The sequence below is a fragment of the Etheostoma cragini genome, chromosome 19 (assembly GCF_013103735.1).
Source record: "Etheostoma cragini isolate CJK2018 chromosome 19, CSU_Ecrag_1.0, whole genome shotgun sequence".
In the NCBI taxonomy this organism is placed as follows: Eukaryota; Metazoa; Chordata; class Actinopteri; order Perciformes; family Percidae; genus Etheostoma; species Etheostoma cragini.
Window position 1 is genome coordinate 5323432 of NC_048425.1, and position 18497 is coordinate 5341928.

Here is an 18497-nt window from a genome sequence, read left to right on the forward strand (position 1 = left end):
AGATCCAGACTGCTATCCTCTCGAGGTGACACATTATTTTGTCACCCTTGATGTGTCTTTGAAATCTAGAATGATGTATATTATAATTAATCAGGCATTTAAATGTAACTACACTCAGCTTGGTCCATTAACCTACTTGAAAACGCTTAGCTACTGTGTGAGTATTTGTGGTTACCATTATCGTGCTACTATTAAGCTAAGGAAATTGGATGGGTTGATCACTGTAAAAATACTGCAACTATGTGAGTAATAAAATACTACACATACACGGAAACGGGGTGGTCAAAATAACATGAACACCTTACAATGTAATGCAAGCCAAAACACCGCAGCCACATCTTGCAGCATCAAGAATTTCTAATTCTCAACAAAAATCAAACATATTTTCCATCATAATAAATGCAGGGGTGTTGGTGCATTGAATTGCATTAAATACTGCAGGTGTTGATGTTGTGTAAATTCCCTGTAGATGAGGTAATGGCTGAGGTATGACTGTACTGCTATCATCTTTATCTGTGCAGCAGTAGAGTCTGATAATGTCTAATTCACATCTGTGCTAGAAGAGCTAGAATAGTCATGGTCACATTAATTAAAACTACAGAATCTCAACTTGCAAACTCAAAAGGCAATATGGTCTATGGGTTGTGCTCTAACCAAACTGGAGTGTGTTCCAGATGCACACACTTACACATCTCAGCTGTTACCTGCTTCAGGAGAACAGATGTAACCTGTGGGATCCTATCAAAACAACACAGAACAAAGATGTGTGCACAAAGAGCATCTTTAGTTCTTCAGCTGTCCAAAAACAAGAGAAGGCAGGGGGAGAGTAGGTGGGGAAGTAGGGAGGAGGCTGCAGTGAGCTGTGGCTGTCAGTACAGTGTGACTGTGAATTCAGAGCAGGGGGTTTAAGAGATGCGTGGCTGCATTCACCCAAGCACAGAAAGCCCAGACTCGCAAGCACCCGGAGCGGCCAATTGGGAGGAGTTGGGAGAGTGGGGAGGAAGAAGTGAAGGAAATAAATTGGAGCACCATGCGCCCTGATCATGGAGGCCGGGAATGGAGTCGGCCCTTATCTGCTCCTTCTAAAGCAATGGTGTTTTTTTAGGTGATTCTGATAAAAGATCTTTCAATGCATTCAATGTCTGATAATGCAAAATCCATTTTGGTGGAATACATTTTAGTAAACAAAGATGAAGTTTATCAAGAAATGGACAACTCAGAGTTAAAGCTGCTTTATCATCAGGATCATTATCATCACACTATGGACAATATAAAATGCCCAGGCTATTATAGCAATCAACAATAGGGTCCTCCAAGATCAGGAAGGTGAGGTTAGGGACCAGCTTTTTTATTTTATTTTTTTAAACAGAGGATCCTTTCACTACCAACTCACCTTATTATCAACTCATTTATTCATCCCTCTCCTTTGTTTGTTGGGCAGACAGTAGGCAATGCCCTCTTGAATCCGTCTCGCTGCTGTCAGAGCATATGTCAGACAACTCATTTGACATACTTAGAGCCTGTCATATGTGACGGTTATCTTGCTCTATCTCAGCACATGGACAATCTTAACACGTACGAACACATACACGTCACTCAGAGCACATTTCCAGCCACTCCAGCTGATCCCAGCATTAGAGGAACAGAGCCGCCGTACCAAAAAAGTCCTATAGGAACCCTGAGACTGAGAATCTACAGGTCAGACTGGCCTCATACCTAAGGCCTATCTTATAGGACGTTTCTGATTGGCACACAGGCTGTGAGGGACCCAAAGGTCAGAAAACTGTTTGACGTGGATTTAATCACTAAAGATGAAATGCAACTAAGTTCTTTTGGGAAACAGGAGTTAAGATCCCTTCCACAGCCATGTGGAGCAAACCCAGCTTTCAACAGTTTTAGCAAAGCAACTTGTCCAACAGTGAAGTCTCTCTGTGTCATGTTACTGAGTCCGGCAGTGGGCCACCACACATACAGTCCATTGGCACGCCCAGGCCTCTATGGTAGCAAAGGAGGATGGGGAGGTTGGGTCAGGTGGGTGGTTCTGGGTAGTTGAGTCCGTGCCAGAGCCACGAACCCAGATCCACGGTGGCGACGGCGGTGGCGGCGGAAAAAGCGCTGTGTGTGTGTGAACGGCGGAGAGGAGAGGCGCATAGGAACAGTAGGGTGGGGTTGAGAGGAGAAGGGAAGAAGGAGGTGGAAGGAGGGGGAGGGGAGGTGAGAGGGGTGAGGGCGGCGAATACGGCGGTGGAGAGGAGTTGGCCAGCGGGCAGGGCAGGAGTAGGGGTATGTCCGCATGTGCCAAGCCTCACCAATCAATAAAACACCACCCAGGAATTCTTCAGAAATACAAAACTTCTTTCAGTTACACTTACTCACACACACACTTATTCTCACACACACTTAAACACACACACATGCGAGACAGGACTCTTGTGAAAGGGGTCCTAGTCCCACCCCACCCGCCACCCCCACCGATGGCACTGTCATTGCAGCAGAGGAGTTACGGAGTTGGGAGAGGGGTAAGTGGTGATGGCGGAGGAAAGAGGAGGGGGAGGAATGTTTGGTCAAGGCACAGTCAAAGGAGGGGCGGCAGGTGGGGAGAGGAGAGGTCAGTGCTTTTGTTTTTGTTTCGTTTTTCATTTACCTTGGTGGTGAGGAGAGAGAGAACAAGTTCCCACTGTGGTGGCGTCGCGCTAAAAGTCGTCCCCATGGCTCATGCCGCCACGCTCACGCACGGCTGCACGCTGGCCGTTCCAGGTGGCCCGGGGACCTAATTCAGTTGAGATAGTTAGTTCAGAGCTGGACTGTCGTGGGGCTTTCTTTGCGGCAGAGTTACAGATTATCACACATGCAGGTCTAAGAGTAGAGTGGACACAGAGACACACGGAGGGGGAGAATTTGGTGCAGCGGGGATAGACCAGACCAGACGCACACCCATCAACCCCGAGAGACAGAACTGCTCCACAGATCAAAATGCACCCAGGCCATTCTATCTGTGTGCCTCTCCCCAGCTCTCAACATGATGCTAGTTTGTATAATGTCCTTTCTGGATGAAAAACATAAAAAAAGGACCATACAAGCCTTTCTTGCTTAAATTAAATACTTAAGTGCATTTGGTCAGGTGCAAACACTTTCTCATAAATTTTGGTTTGCACCCAGTTTGAGAAGATGGGGAGAGAAAAGAGCACCAACCCGCACTTACCCCGACCAAAGAGAGCAAAGCTGGGCCAGCATCTACACCTGAGTCCCCCTGGGTCCCCATTCAAATGGGTCTGGTGGTCATTTTACACAAGAGAAACAGATAGTGGAGAAAAACAACATAAACAAGAAGGGGAAATGTCCAAACCCTTTGCTTTTCTTTTACCACAGTAGTCAGCCAGAACATTCTTTATTATAATAATGATTATAGTATACATATTTTCAATAAAAAGCATGCCGATTTAGGTTTTTTTGTGGGTCGTTTCTTAAAAAAAAGGCAAAATTAGAATACTTCTCTAAAAAATACGGTCTCAAACATGGCAAACAAGACACATCGCAAACCACATAATTCTACAAAGGATGCAACTGGCATGTGTTTGTATATACAACACAGAAAGATTACACTGAGATGCAAAAGTCACTTAACCACTAAAAACCACAGGGGGAGAGAGGGGAGGGGGACAGCGAGGCAGTAAGGTGATTTCAGAGGGTGTGTCTGTGTGTGCATCAGACCGCTGTCAAATAGTAGTTGCTAAAAAAATAGTTTTAAATGATTGCAGAACCAAATGGGTGGGGTTTGCCACTCAGAACAAGCTTGTGAATGCCAAAAGGTACCGGTCCTTACAAGTCAAGCTTTTGTTATCCTGATGCAGCAAACCCCACCCACCAGTTCAAATAAACGGATTAAAACAGACACTAAAATGTTTTTGCAATTACAATCTGAAGTAGGTATGGTATTTGGAGAAAGTGATAGTTGGGGCACCTAGAAGACACTTCCCCATCTCTCACTTCATTGGTGCTATTACTGTTGATACTGGTTAAAACCAACAGCTAATTAGGAACCTGTGAGGCTCACTTTGTGGCTTTTTAAAAACCCTAGGATATGAAACAAATCTTGTACAGGAGTGCAAGTCCACAAGAAAGCTTTACTGCTCGTAGCCGTCTGGGTGCTAAACTCTTGTTACCCACCCCCTTTGAAATGACTTTTTTTTTTTTTTTAAAGCACTTAAAATGGGAGATCCCTCCACTTAATGCACTTCACTCAAAGCTTATAGGCACATAATTGAGCTAGTCATATATCAGGATTCCCAATAGGATGCAGTGTCATTTGTAAACAGCTCATTCAGTAGTCACACATGGGGGGTTTTCCATTTACAATACATTACACCCCAGGTTGACTTGTATTACATGTAAGATACACTAAAACAAACCAAACAAATACACAATTTTTTTTAAAGGCCTCTGGAGGACTTATTACAGAATATCTACAAAAAGTCATTGTCACTAAAACCCAGCTCCTCCCTCACTAAACTGCTGACCCTGTGTCTTTGCGGGGAGCAGGAATACACTGCTGACTGGGTGAAAAGTGTGATATATAATAGAATAGACTCTACGTTGAAATTTATTATCAGAGGTAGTCAACTGTAGTTGGAAAGAGAGGTGAAGCAGTGTCTTCGAGTGTTGTAGTTAGAGTACAGGTGGGGAAAAGGGGTCAAGGAGCGATCCAAACATACAGTATGTATTATGTGTGCTTTATGTTTTGTTTTTCTGCTAGGTGCAGTCTAAGCTGCTGGATTTGTGCGCTGCAAGGTTAGGAGCTCGCACATATCTCTCCCTTTTACACTTACTACATCCACATCACACATTCAACACCCCTCCCCCCAAACACACATCAACCTTGGTTCTATTGGAAACAATGCAATGCAGCCTGTGCACAATATGTGTTTATAGGACTTCCCATCTGATCACATTTTCACCAACATAAGGCAAAAAAAGGTTTCAAATTAGCTGCCCTAACTGATCATCTAGGCCTAAGGAGGATGGCTGATAAAAATCAATGTCTTTCATCGTAGATTTGGCCATAGAAAACCATAACTGGGTTGCGGAAATAAAGGCATATGAAACGACTGACTGGGTCAGTCTAATACTGGCACAAGTGTGAGACTGGCACAATAAAAACGTAAAACTGAGAAGCATAAAAAATGCCCTTAAAACAGATGAGAGCCTCCCTAACACGGCTGCACTGTTTGAATGCAAACAGGACCAAGGTTAGCTGACCAAGTCCCTTGTAAAGCAGGTTAATAAACTAAGAAGCCCCCCCCCCCCCCCCTTTCAATCCCCATCCTTTACAGTTCCCCCAAATCCACCACACACACACACACACGCACACACACACACACGCGCACACACACACACAGCTGCTGTAAGAAGGTCAGGTTTGGGGTGGAAGAGGAGATGGGGGATGGGGTTCAGGGCAAAGAGGGAGGGATGGGAGCAGGGAGCTGTGTGCGACTATCGGAAGGGGGGCTCAGGCGTGTGAAGGGAGAGTTCGGGGCGGCGGAGGATGGCCTCCTTGCGCGTGGGCGGCGGCAACGGCGGCTCATACACCCTTGGCGCAGCCATGGCAGCAGCCATCGCCGCAGCGGTGGGAACCACTGGCCTGAGGGCTTCCAGCGCAGCTACGGACTGGGCCGACATCGCAGGGACTCCTGACACTCCCGGCATGCCAGCGATAGCGGTCATTGCGCTCGGTGGCGGGTAGGCATACTGGAACTGGGGGTACTGCTGTAGCTGCTGGTAGTACTCCGCATAGTACCTAGGAGAAGGGGGGGGGGTTAGGTAGGAAGAGGGACAGGATAGGTGACACAGTGGGAGTAACAAAAGAGTGAGAAAAGAAACATTAAAAAATGCAATAAAGTATTATCTAACCATGACAAATTTGCCTAGAAGATTGTAAAAGACTAAAAACAAGCAAAAAAACAGTTTCCTGGAGAAACAAACCCAACCCTCTGAAAATGTTTCCGTGGTGCCAGATAGCTGATGGTAAAAACGTTTAAAGAGCATGTCCTACCTGGCCATGGGGTCCTCTGCCGCCTCTGCAGCCTCTTCTGCCGCTCGGCCAGCTGGCGTAGGGAGTAGGGGTCGGCGCGGCTTGGCTCTCTGGTACATGAACGGCTTCATCACTGGGTCTGGAAGCAGAGGTACTGACCTCCGTAGGGGACTGCGGTCCCTCTCACCAGATTTTGCCACAGCCGCTGCTGCTGCGGCAGCCACTGACTGCTGGTCAGCCATAACTTGTTGGCCCTGGGCAAAGTAATGTGCCTGTCTGGCTGCCTCAAAGATGGCTGTAGTAGGGTCCGTTGCTCCCATGGCGCTTATATGAGCGTAGGCTGGTGCGCCAGCACCATAAATTGCTGGCGATACAGTGTAGGCAGGGTTGACTGCAGCTGCTGTCTGCATTTCTATTCCATGAGCTGCAGTCAGATAAACGTGGGAGTTGGCCATAGTTGGGGTATAAACTTGAGGCGAGTAGGCAGCAGCGGCATTTGCAGCCATCTGGCCATAGATGTTGGGAGTCATCGTGCTGTACATTTGGGTGGCGCCTGATGTCAGAGCTGCCTGATTGGCCACCGTTCCATAAAGCTGACTGGCAACATTAGCCCCATACACCTGGCTGGCAAGGGCACCATAAACAGCTGGATTCACTGGGTTTCCATCAGTGCGAGTGCCTGTGGTGATCCCAGTGAGAGCCGCATACGTGGGATCAAACGTGGAGGTGTTGTAGACTGAATTGTGCACGCTTTGTTGGACCTGTAGTGGCAGGCCGGCGGCTGCAGCAGCAGCTGCGGCCAGGACCGCTGCCTGACTCTGGTACTGCTCCAAAGAAGGCTTTCCCACAGGGCATTCTCCCGCATAGTGGCCCTGCTTTCCACAGTTAACACAGGGGATTTTTCCTGTAGGTGCTTGCTTGCTAGGCTGGACTTTGGATAGCTCTACAGACAGGGGGCGGCCCTTAAACGAGGTGCCATGCAGGGCCTCGATGGCCTGGAGCGCGTCTTCCTTGTTTTCCATGTGGACAAAGGCATAGCCTGCGGAAGAGGAATGCCTGGCTGTCATTGAGCGCAGGGACAACAGTTAGGATCACAGTGGCATTGCCACGGGCACTTATAACTTCTACGAAAAAGTATGAATTGCGCCAAAGGAACCACCTTGTCCCTCCTTTCAACAAGGATGGGGGAGTTTAGGGTTTTTGTCACACTTAGAACTTTGCACTTGTGTATCATAATAACACATCTTATGCTCAGATTCTAACCTTATAATAATATTAATTATGGCCGTATGTCACTCATACTAGTTCCACAATTTTTCAAACAGCATGCACAACTTGAGAGAGATAAGAGCATTTTAAAACAATTGTTACTTGGGTGTTTGCTCACCTTTGACTTTATCACACTCAAGAACTTTTCCAAATGTCTGGAACAGCTGCTGTAGGTCCTCTGTGGTGCACATCCCACTCAGATTACCCACAAACACCTTGGTGGAGTGCAACGGCCTACCCCTCGATTCCTCCACTACCAAATTCCGTCCACGAAACTCGCGTCCATTGAGCTCCCGGATGGCTCGCTCTGCCGCACCCTCACCCTGCAGGTGGACGAAGGCAAACTGTCGCAACACACTGCAGCTAACAACCTGGCCGTAGGGTTCAAAGATGGCCGACAGCTCCTCCTGGGTGGTGTCCAACGCCAGGTTGCCCACGAAGAGCTTCACTGTGTGGCTCTTGTCCATGGCGCTGCAGAGGAACAGATAAGTTAAGGGCTTGACTGTGGTTAGAGATAAGAGCTGGGATTAATCACCTGCCACAGATGTAACAACTACTCAGTGAGAACAAAGCCACTACTTTGGGTCTACGGTAGTCTGATGAGGAGAGGGAAGTACTGTACCTGAATACAGGGGTGGACTGCAGTACACAGGGACATAACTGACCCAGCTATTTTGTTTCTATATCAGGGCTTTAAAATGTCTGTCAGAGACGAGGTACTGCTGACTTTGAAGGGAAAAAAACAAGACCTACAAGACCTGTTCCAGTTCTTTACCATTAAACGTCTTCTTATTTACCAGCGATAAGGACAGACTAAAGATGCAGCCATTTACCACACAGATACCATGTAATAAACTGATGCAGCAATCTATTAGGAGGAAGCAGTTAAACTGGCACTATAATAAAGAACCTCCGTGTATGAATGAGCAGCCAGATTAACATTCAAATATCCCAAATTACAAACCACACAGACCTCAAATTTGCCTATGAGCTGGTGCTCGGATCAGATTTTGCAAAACAAAGCAGGGTCTCTACAGGAATCAAGGAAACACAATGTGTCTGTAAATAACAGCTTAATGTTTTCAATGAAAAGGCAGTCTGAAGGAGGATTTTTTATTTTATTTTAAAAGATCTCACTCAAAAGGAGGTTGTAATTACCCATACAGCCATGAGTCACACCAGACTCATACACAAGAGACTGCCGGGGAAGCATTTTACATCAATACCTTCAACAGAGAGCACTGCATATTAATCCACATGGCATTTACAGTGAGGATCTTTCAGACTTGATACAAAAAGGTTGCTTTGTGTTGAAAAATGGCCTTAATGTTCCTCACTTCCCTCCTCACAATCTGTATGTCAAATAAGGAGTGTTTCTACAGGTCGGTCGACACCTTTTCTCCTCTAAACCCAATGGCTGGCTGTAAATCAAAAGGCAAAAGGGGAACATGACACCAGAGAATGACATTTCTATTTTTTGGTTTAGGCTCCAGTCAGCTGCTCCGACTGAACTACACCTCCTGTACTGCTGTTCATAGGACATGTTTTAAAGGAAATGGAAGTCATCTGCTTTAGCGTTTCTACAGTGTAGGCTATGTGTTAGTCCACCTTTCTGTATATGGCTGCTGCAGTAACAGTGTTGTATGCCAGGCATGACAAGGGAAGCTGGGGTATCTGATGACGCAGCACGACGTTGAATCAACACATTTTTTTACAAAGCTCGGGTCATTTAAAAGCGACGAAATGGCAAAAAAAAAAACACAAGTGAAGTTGTCGTCCATGTAAAACATATGGCGCGAAGGGATGCTTATTGGTTTCGTTCGGTGGCCAGAAGCAAACAAACTCTATGGCGAAAAACAGACATTACAAAAAATAATACATAGGCTACAACTTTGTTATACTCTGAACTACGCAACACTGTTAAACACATAACACCTGGTACAAAAACTGGCTCCCAATAGGAAATCGATACAGTGTAACAACGGACGAATTTTTCCGCACAGGAATGAATACAGTGCAACACCGAGCGATTCCTTAGCAACACGGTCTACTTAGTCTTCGTCGCTAAAACATACCCGTCCAAAACACTTGAGCTTCAAGACGAATCGAAATTAATGACCACCCATGCGGCTCAGATGAGAATAATACTGAAGAAAAAGCGAATAAATAAAAGAATCTACCATCTTACCTATACCGTGCTGTATTTCAAAATGGTAGCGCCTGCTTCCGTTTGCACGTCGGGCATTCGGCTGTAGAGGCTGCAGAGGGGGGAGGGCTGCTGCAGCACCCGGAGGATGCTGAATCCTCACAAAAAATGTCTCAAGCACACACAGTACACGTACACAATGCCATGTATAATGCTGTTGAATTTATCAGAGCCACTAGGAGAATAAAGGCTGCCTCAAAGCCACGAGGTTCTGCTCCAAAGTAAGAGGAACAACAACAAGTGAGTGAGCTCAATAAAAGAGCTCACCATGGGCTATGATACAAATAAATATGAGACATTATGAGACAACCACAGAGGACAGATCAGGAGCAACATTACGGTTAATTCAGGCTTTGACAACAATTCAAAAGAGTCAAGCTGAATATTACATTACCTGGTTCCAGCTTAATAATAATAATAATAATAATAATAGCTAGTTTTATTGATAGACTGTAGGGAAATTACAGCTATTAGCTTCTCAAATGTCTAGACTAAACTACGAATAAAAAAAACAATCCAAACATAAATCAATAATATAAACAAACATTGATTGCCGCCCTACAGTCAAACTGAGTTCACAGCCATCAGACACAAATGGAAAAAGAACACCGACTGAACATTTGAGGGGAAAATTCAATAAGCTCATTCAGGCCTCACCGGACAAGACAGATGCTTAATATAAAAAAATCATTGCAAAACTCGCTACACAGTATACGATGCATCCACTGTCCCAATTTCAAGTCTTCATCAAGAGAAAAAAATGTGTTAACAGAAACCAACAAGTATCAGCAAGAAGAACTTTTACACATTATTGTATAACTTGTATACTTTAATTATCATGTACAATTTGTGACAAGAGAAGACGACAGATTATTTGACACAGAAAAACTTGAGTTTCCGTCATGTAAGTATGAGATGTATGTAAAGTTGGCTGCAGCATTAATCAAGGAACAGAACACTCAAACTCCATGTTGAAACAACAGCTGAGCACCCAATCCTTCGAGGAACCTCCCTCAAACTTTTAACCCCCCTTGACCTTTCACTCCGGATGGAATTTGACTCTTTCTCTCCCGAGCTTTCAAACCTCTCTTACCCAAGTCACTAACACCCCCTTATGGATTTCAAATGAACACACTAATGCAGGAAAAAAATGTTGGGTCCACATGCAGCTAACAGTGGTAGCGATTCCCTCCACATGTCCTGAGTATGCTCAGTGGTTCCAAAATGTTTGTCAAACGCGCTCACATTGTGCCCGCCTGTAATAGATCCATAGCAGTACATGTGAATCCCTAAACTTGGAATCCTATTATGGTTACTATTACCACCGGGAGTGGCAAGGCCATTTATCCCTTACTTTTGACTATCTATTTGGACATTACTAGTGTGTTTTTGGCTAGTTTCTTTCAAATTCCATCCCTATAACAACACAACTGGCTAGGCTGCGTTCACATACACTCAGGCGGAAAAGTGATTAGCCGCAGGGTTACGTGGCAGTGTAAGTGTCAATAAATGGTCCATTTGTGATCTTTAATCCCCCAATGTAGCACCTGACTTTATATTTAATAACTGTTGTTTTTCGTCAGATCTGGACATTTCCGACCACACCTGAAGGCAGCTTCATTTCACAAAGAAAAAGAGATTGATAAGAAAGCTGTCAGCTGTTACAGGAAGTTCTGGGCAGTCAAGTAAATGTGTTTAGTTTTTTTATCTCATGGTTTCTTCTAAACTTTCCTGTGGCAGCAATAGAGGCAGTGAGGTTTACCGCCTACTGTACAGGAGTCTCCCCCCGCCTCAAGACTAGGGACTGTCTGTTATATAATTGGCCAATGCAGGGTAACACCGGGTTGCGTTTCTCCAAAAGCTGAATCCACCTCAACTTAATAGGAAGACTTGCGATTCAGACGGACCGCCTAAGTGTATGTGAACACAGCCTAAGGCTGAGATGCATCCTGCGCATTGGGCCTATTGCAGCCGGAGGGCTTTGTGACCATAAATATCCTGAACATTAGCATGACAGCACTTTGTCATCCCCCCCAAAAAAAAATCTAAATCATTACAACTGAAAGGCATTCCTGCCAGGCAGCCAGTACATTAATTTAGACAGTTATGAAACAGTTGTGTCAGAGGCAACTGGTTATACAAACATTTAACAGTATTAACGGACATCTAGCTAATAAAATGGTGACTTTCACAAAGTCCCGGGCGGTTTTAATCTGCTTTAGTGATTTTTAAATCCTCCCAGGACAGTAACTGGGACTGCAAGAGGATTAGATTTTATCCAGAGAAAAGAAAATCATGAAAGTAAGGCCATTTTTCTTTAGTCGTCTGTCCAGCTGTGTGGAAACATATTTCTCAGTGCTTTGTCCTACGTCAGCTCTGACCTCTGCATTTCTGTCCAAGGAGCCCCTTCTGTTCAAACTCCCCGGCACAAGTTCCAGATACGGCATTTGTTTATGTACGAGGCTCAGAGGTGTGCTGCCGGTGTCTCTGTGTTGGCCTTGCTTCGACCTTTCCCAGCAATCGGCCTGTCTCTCTCCTCCCACAGCGTGACCCCGTCACAGGCACAAATCTGTTTGGGGTTTTGGAAAAGACCTGCTGATCGGGCGATGATCCCACAGGCCAGTCTGTCGAGGAGGGAACAATGAAAAAAAATAAAAAAAATAATCAGCTTTAACAGACCAAGTCTCGATAACCATAACCCTTGATAACCGCTTATTAGAGTGCTCATATAATAATTAATCATGTTAAGTCTAACATTGTAGGTTGACCATTGCAGGCTAAAACAATCCCAACTCAAAGTCCATTTACAGATTGTTTTGAAAGAAATGTTTTAATTGTAGATTTACAATTAAAATTTGGGGAACTAATGCACTACTGACACAGAGGCTGTGTACAAGCTCAAAATACATATCACAATATAATACTGTATTTTTTATAAATAAATAATAATCATGTCATTCCTCATTTTGACCTTTTAAAACAACCCAAAATTAAGACAACAGAAAGTTATATCACAATATTACAATACAGAATATAAATACACATAACATATACACCATCTGTATTAACCAGCAATAAACAGTCAAATGTAGCTCAGCGTGAATTAACCTAACTGTTAATCAATGCTCTCCTAAATCATATCAGCTGTTATCCAAATAACTGTATATTTTTAATCGTACTGTGTATAACTGTTGAATATCTGCAAATTAGTCTCTCCTGATTGAAATGTAGCTCAGTGTATATTCTTTCAGGTAATCAATATACTCTATCTAAATTGAATCAGGCGTTCACCTTCCTGCTAAACTAATCAGAATTGTTCACAAAATGCAAGGACCAATCACAGAGTCACAACCCTGCTTTAATCAGTTTCTCCCTTTGCTATCAGCTGTCGTGTCAGGCAAAGAGTGCAACGCTCCACCTCCCCATCCACCTGCGTTCATCGTCTACTCCAGCTAACCGTTCCAGAGCCTCCTTGGTCTGGTCTTCGGGCTCTTTTGTCGCCACCCCCGGTGTCTAGATTCCATTTGGGAGCTATGATGGTTCTCTCCTTATAAACGAACTATTAGTATAACGATGGAGTCTAATCTCCAAAGACTTTGAACTTTTTTATTGCTCTGTACAATAAACCTTTTGCATATCTGCAAACATGACTCTCCTGATTGAAATGAATAGACACACCTTACATATATAATGCAATCTATAATAACATCACCGCATACTACAGACGCACAAATTACCATAAAGTAATTTACCTACACATGATCAGAGGAAAAACCGCAAAGTAGGGCGCAGTGCATAGTGCAGGCACTTCAGAGGCAAAGCGCAGCGCAGGTTAACATCATCCTTGCTTCTGGCTACCTTCTCATCTTATCCTTATATGAAAGGTCAGCGGCAAAGAAATTAATGTTGAAATAATTTTAACTTTGAGTGGCCGCGCTTGGTGGCAATTTTGAGCGGTGCGCTGTGCCAAGGGAAGCGCTTCTTCCTAGTTATCTCAACCACTCTCCCCATAGGAAAACAATGGCACAGCCAGTGCAGAGCGGTTTTAGCGTGGATCATGAGTAGGTGGCTTAAGAGTTGGATCCCCTGAGAGGTCCAGAGACCTGATTCTAAATGGTACCTGAATGCATCTATGAATAGTGAATGCCCAGATCAATATACCCACAATCCCCCATATTAAACCCCATTTGTTGACCCACCTTTCCCCAGAGTTCCCAGTCTGGTTGGAGAGAGGGTGATTTCCTCTACCCATGTCGTCCTCTGCTGCATCCACCACCAACGATCGGCCAATCACATCCCATACCTACAGCGTGTGCACCAAGGTATCAATGAAGAAAAAATGAAAAAAAAAATCTGTTGTTGTTTTGGAAAACTAGACGTTGACATGGAACATCTTTGCTTTCTAAAACTTTGTTTTTGTGTTACCTTTAGCTGACGGTCCTCTTGTCTAAATGAGGCTCTGCCATCTGGTCCAGCCACAATATTTCCCAGATCGCCTACATGCTGTACGACAATGAGAAAGACACAGAGAATAAATAACACTGAGCCATAGACGTAAATACACAAGGAGCATACATCGAGACAGCCGGGGTACACTGCCTTAGACTAGCAGCTCTCTGTCACGCACTTTAGTGAACATTTAGCACCTGATGCGGAACATATTTGGGACCTATTTTGCCATCTGGGAGAGGGGGTATCACATCGTACATTTGGCTTGGTGTTGAAAATGTATCAAATCTCAGAAGTGATTCTGACAAAATTCATGGAGAAGAGGATCAATTATTTAGTTACTCCTTTTACATCAAAATGTTCTGGCACCAATGATCTACAGCATGGAGTGAAAAGTTATTTTTATAGAGTTCTTAGGAACAGACATGAACATACCCTTTCAGAGTCCCCTGGACCACCGTGTTGTCTTCCAAAGGGGTTATAGTGCTCTCCACAACTGTAAAAAGAAATTGGATCTAATTAAATATAAGGGAAGTTAAATTGTAGTACAATTTCATACTACTACTGTAAGTGCAACTGTGGGTGCTGTTGCAGTCAATGTATCCTTTGCTGCCCACTGTAAAATGGATCAGTGTTATCAGTCTCTTGTAAACCAGACCAGCCTGTCCATGCCCTTCATGCTACTGTTACAATACAGTGGTCCTACCTAAGACAGCCAAGTGTGAGGTCCCCCAGGGTGTGGACATGGAGGCCGTGGGGTCCAGGCTCCAATCCATCGATTGTCCCATCGATCAAGCAACGCTCCTCAGACAGCTGCAGGAAACGCACCACCCCTTGGATCTTTCCCACACCAGCCAGCATGGCCACTGCTGAACCCAGGTCTGTCATAAAAACACAATACATCCTGAATTGTATATTCATGTCTGTGATCTTTTTTTACACTTCTTCACATCTGGACACATCCAGATTTTGTTTCGATGATTCTAAAGTTCATATATGGAATAAGAAGAATGCATCACAAAAATGGCTTTTGAGTAACTGCCACTGATCAGATTATGGTTCTCAGCTCACACACGACTTTGTCAGAGGGAAAATGTCACTTTAAATCCTTGACTGATGTGCTGTCAACCATAACTAGCTGTGTTTGAGAGGTAAGCCATGCTAAACATGTACTTCAAAGTTGACTTGGAACTTTCCCAAAAATGTCAGGGTTGCACTGGCATTCGGTCAATGTACCAACATGACCACCTCCGAGTAATCACATCCCAGTGCACACTAAATATGTGCAATCACACTTCTATTTTACTTGTGATATCCAGAACATGTTTTATTGATGTGAGAACAGCACCAGTATTTCAACAGTTGAAGCTGCATTTACGTCTGAATTATTAAGCATCTCTACTCTGCAGGAAGATCAATGACAGCACAATTGAAGCTTTAGTGCATAACTTTTTTATATTAAAGAACGTCCGTTACATTCAAAACATTGCCAAATTAGTTGACCTAAAGCTAATTAAGATTATCGGCTCCACACAACTCTCTCTGTAGTTCTCAGAATGGCTGTGTTTAGAAACTGGTGTCATCCGGCGACTTTTGTGTACAGAAACTCAAAGATTGACCTCTCAAGAGTCCAGCATGTTTTTTCACACTGTCCTCCTTGGCTACTAGCAACTGTGTGGAGGAGGGGTGGGGGTGAAGTGCGATCACAGAAGACTTGTATCATGTGGATGCACCGACAGAATTGTTTACATTACTTTAAATTCCCTTTCACAGTTTAAGTAACTGACTTTTGTCTGCCAATTTATCCATCCCTTAAAAGCACAATTTCCATCTCATATTGTGCTTAAAAAGGAGCTTTTGACCTCTTGTAGCGCTATAGAGCTGCTTTTCTATTTGTGGATCCCTGTTTTGTTAATTTTGGGCACATGCACACACGGCCATGCAGGTAACGCGGTTCACCTGGATGGGTCCTGCCCACAATTTATACAAATTCAACTGATTCATAAGTGGAGGTAAAACAAGGTGATATGCTGCAACAGGCGCCAACAAAGGTTAGGCAAGTAATCATTGCTGGATGTAAAAATATTGCGGTTATGCAAATGTTTTATGGAGGAAGGAAATGCATTTAATGCGTTTGTTAGACCTCAAGGAGATAAAAAATAAGATTTGGTGACTTTTGTTTGTTTAAAAGAACACTTCCGTTTTTAATTCCCCTTCATGAGCGTGTCAGTACCAGAAAATATAGATGTTTGATGATGTCCTATGATTTCTTACCTTGCTCTAACCCTCCGATGCCTTTCAGCACAGCCCTGCGTCCAGTGGTCTCTATCAGAGCCTGCACTTCTGCACTGGTCAGAGACGATTCTACCAACACCTGCTCCTTACCAACATCGATACTGACAGACGTCACTCCTGCAAACACGTTGACAGCAAAATTATCAACTGATAGGAAAAAAGCTGCTTTTAACCAAAGCAAATATGAATTCATAATTTCTTAAATATTGACATGCAGGTAGACATATTGCACATTTAGCTGAGTTATTATCATATTATGTAGGCTACGCCATCTTGACATTCCATTTTGGATTCATAAATTGAAATTGTACCAATTAAAAGTTCTAATATTTTGGCCAATAATATGTGCCAAATTACATAGTTCTTCTGAGAAACTTCACAGTTGAGTATAAGAATGTATCCTGTAAAAGCCTGTACATGTAAGTTAATGGATGTTAATGTAAAACACTTTGAGTAACTTGTAATAACGTGTGCTACATAAAGAAACTTGCCTCGCTGAGTAATATGAAATGGTACATTGTGCATTGAAATGCATGAAGAAAGGCCAGCCACAAACAAGCGACAGATAAAAGCTGGGTGACATAATCTGCTGCGTCATGGTCCTCCACTGTGTCAACTACTAGAAATTAGAGCAGTTGCCCTGTTGCTTGTCCCACGCTAAAAGGAGCTGTCAGTTCCGGATGACAAACACCAGGGTTTCAGACGATGTTAACATGCATCAAGAGCTCCTTTTACCACACTAGTACACCTTTAAATGCGTTATTACCTGGTTTACCCTCCAGAGCAGCTCGGACTTTAACTGCGCAGCTCTCACATGTCATCTGCACTGCAAACTCCAGCTGTGGAGGAAAACACAGACATGAAACATCTGTAGCTTTTAACATAAATGGATAAAATGATGTAAGTGCAGAGTGTACACATAGCCCGTTATGCAACAGCGCAGCAACACTGGACTCAATCATGTTGACTGTCAGAGCACCCAACAGCAGCTGAATTAGGCATGCTTTTGTTTTGATTCTTTTTATTACGGGTAAAATGGTTTCGCGACACAGCATTAGAGAGGCCTAAATACGACAGGAATTACTGCCAAACCTTGGTTGGTCTCACAGAGTCCATCTTGTTAGTGCACGTCGCCGCCTGGGCGATGAAAAGTGATGAATTGAATAGATAACTTCCCACTTTTCTAGAAACGGAAACGAACCAGCTATACCTGCCAACGGCCGCCGCCATGTTTGTGAGGTCACAGTGACGTTGCCGCTCGTTACCGCCACCAGGTGCCGGCTACCTGCAACTGCACTGATCTGATCAATGATGGTTTTCATAGCATGTTAAAGTGAATAGAAACCAATGATGCCTTCAGGGTGAGGGAGCAACATTCAGTAATGTAAAGTAGGCTTAGAATTGGGCCAAATCATGCAAAGCACTAATATAACGATGAGGGATTCTGTAAGTGTATGTGCACATAGGAACAGAGCAGAAACAGCAGTTTTTTTCAGTCAGGATCAGACAGAATAGGAGGAGGGGGTCATCTGGACCAGAAGATTGTAGCATGCAGAACCACCCTGAAGATTGCAAGCAGTAATAGTAATGTGGTGGCCTCCAATTCAATTTTATAATGTGTATAGATTATTGTTATTAAGTTGATCTGCAGATTAAGCTCTGCGTTTCATATGGGAGAGATCACCTCTAAGCTGATGACTGCTTTACAGAGGAGACCAGTGTGTGTAGGTGTGTATGTGTGTATGTGTGTATGTGTGTTTGTGTGCGTGTACGTGTGCGTATGTTACCTATACATCCCTACCATATATCTTTGTCATCTTCCTTGATAGCAGAGATAAGCCACAGGAGGTAGCAGATGACAGTGATGTGGCCTAACAATCTGGGTTGCAAGTCCAAAATAAAAGTTTCTAAAATCGAACCTCCTCGAACTAAATTTGCCATGATGAGTTCAGAGAGTGACACACATTTTGCTGCTGTGCATGTGTGTTCCTCTACAGAGGCTGTAGATCCAGAAACGTGTCTTTTGTTATCAGGGCAACTGGATGTTTTGTCTGTCATTCGAGAGACTTCTACTGTTTTAACTGATTAAACAGTAGGGAAACACAGATAGTTAACCTCTGTGGGGTCTTTTTTAAGATAACAGATGTCGCTTCGTTCGTTAGTGCTCCTGGCTGTTGTTACGACAGTCGTCATGGTTGTTGGTTAGAGACACCAGAAGCCAAGTTGGAAAGACCATCATTGGCATTCTCA

The 18497-nt window shown here is 43.9% G+C and overlaps 2 protein-coding genes across 11 annotated transcripts; both read right to left on the reverse strand.

Moving 5' to 3' along the window:
* Positions 1–1330: 1330 nt before the first annotated feature.
* Positions 1331–9613, reverse strand: rbm14b (RNA binding motif protein 14b). 9 transcript variants are annotated; one of them, XR_004654696.1, is made up of 6 exons: positions 9486–9589; positions 7416–7768; positions 6050–7088; positions 3203–5794; positions 2645–2770; positions 1331–1476 (listed from the first exon to the last, which is right to left on the reverse strand). XR_004654696.1 is itself a non-coding variant. In XM_034857261.1 (4 exons), the coding sequence occupies exons 2-4, from the start codon at positions 7762–7764 to the stop codon at positions 5491–5493; spliced, it is 1671 nt and encodes a 556-aa protein (XP_034713152.1). In that variant the 5' UTR covers positions 7765–7768; positions 9486–9589; the 3' UTR covers positions 1331–5490. The 9 variants fall into 9 exon arrangements, 4 of the variants coding, with proteins under 4 accessions (XP_034713152.1, XP_034713150.1, XP_034713151.1 ...); XR_004654694.1 differs by having other exon boundaries at positions 1331–1995; XR_004654693.1 differs by having other exon boundaries at positions 1331–2770.
* Positions 9614–11225: 1612 nt separating this feature from the next.
* On the reverse strand, positions 11226–17521 carry LOC117935136 (copper chaperone for superoxide dismutase-like). 2 transcript variants are annotated; one of them, XM_034857264.1, is made up of 8 exons: positions 17340–17521; positions 17014–17086; positions 16227–16364; positions 14659–14833; positions 14388–14448; positions 13929–14006; positions 13703–13806; positions 11226–12127 (listed from the first exon to the last, which is right to left on the reverse strand). In XM_034857264.1, the coding sequence occupies exons 1-8, from the start codon at positions 17475–17477 to the stop codon at positions 11968–11970; spliced, it is 927 nt and encodes a 308-aa protein (XP_034713155.1). In that variant the 5' UTR covers positions 17478–17521; the 3' UTR covers positions 11226–11967. The 2 variants fall into 2 exon arrangements, with proteins under 2 accessions (XP_034713155.1, XP_034713156.1); XM_034857265.1 differs by lacking the exon at positions 17340–17521 and adding an exon at positions 17276–17317.
* Between the last annotated feature and the right edge of the window lie 976 nt (positions 17522–18497).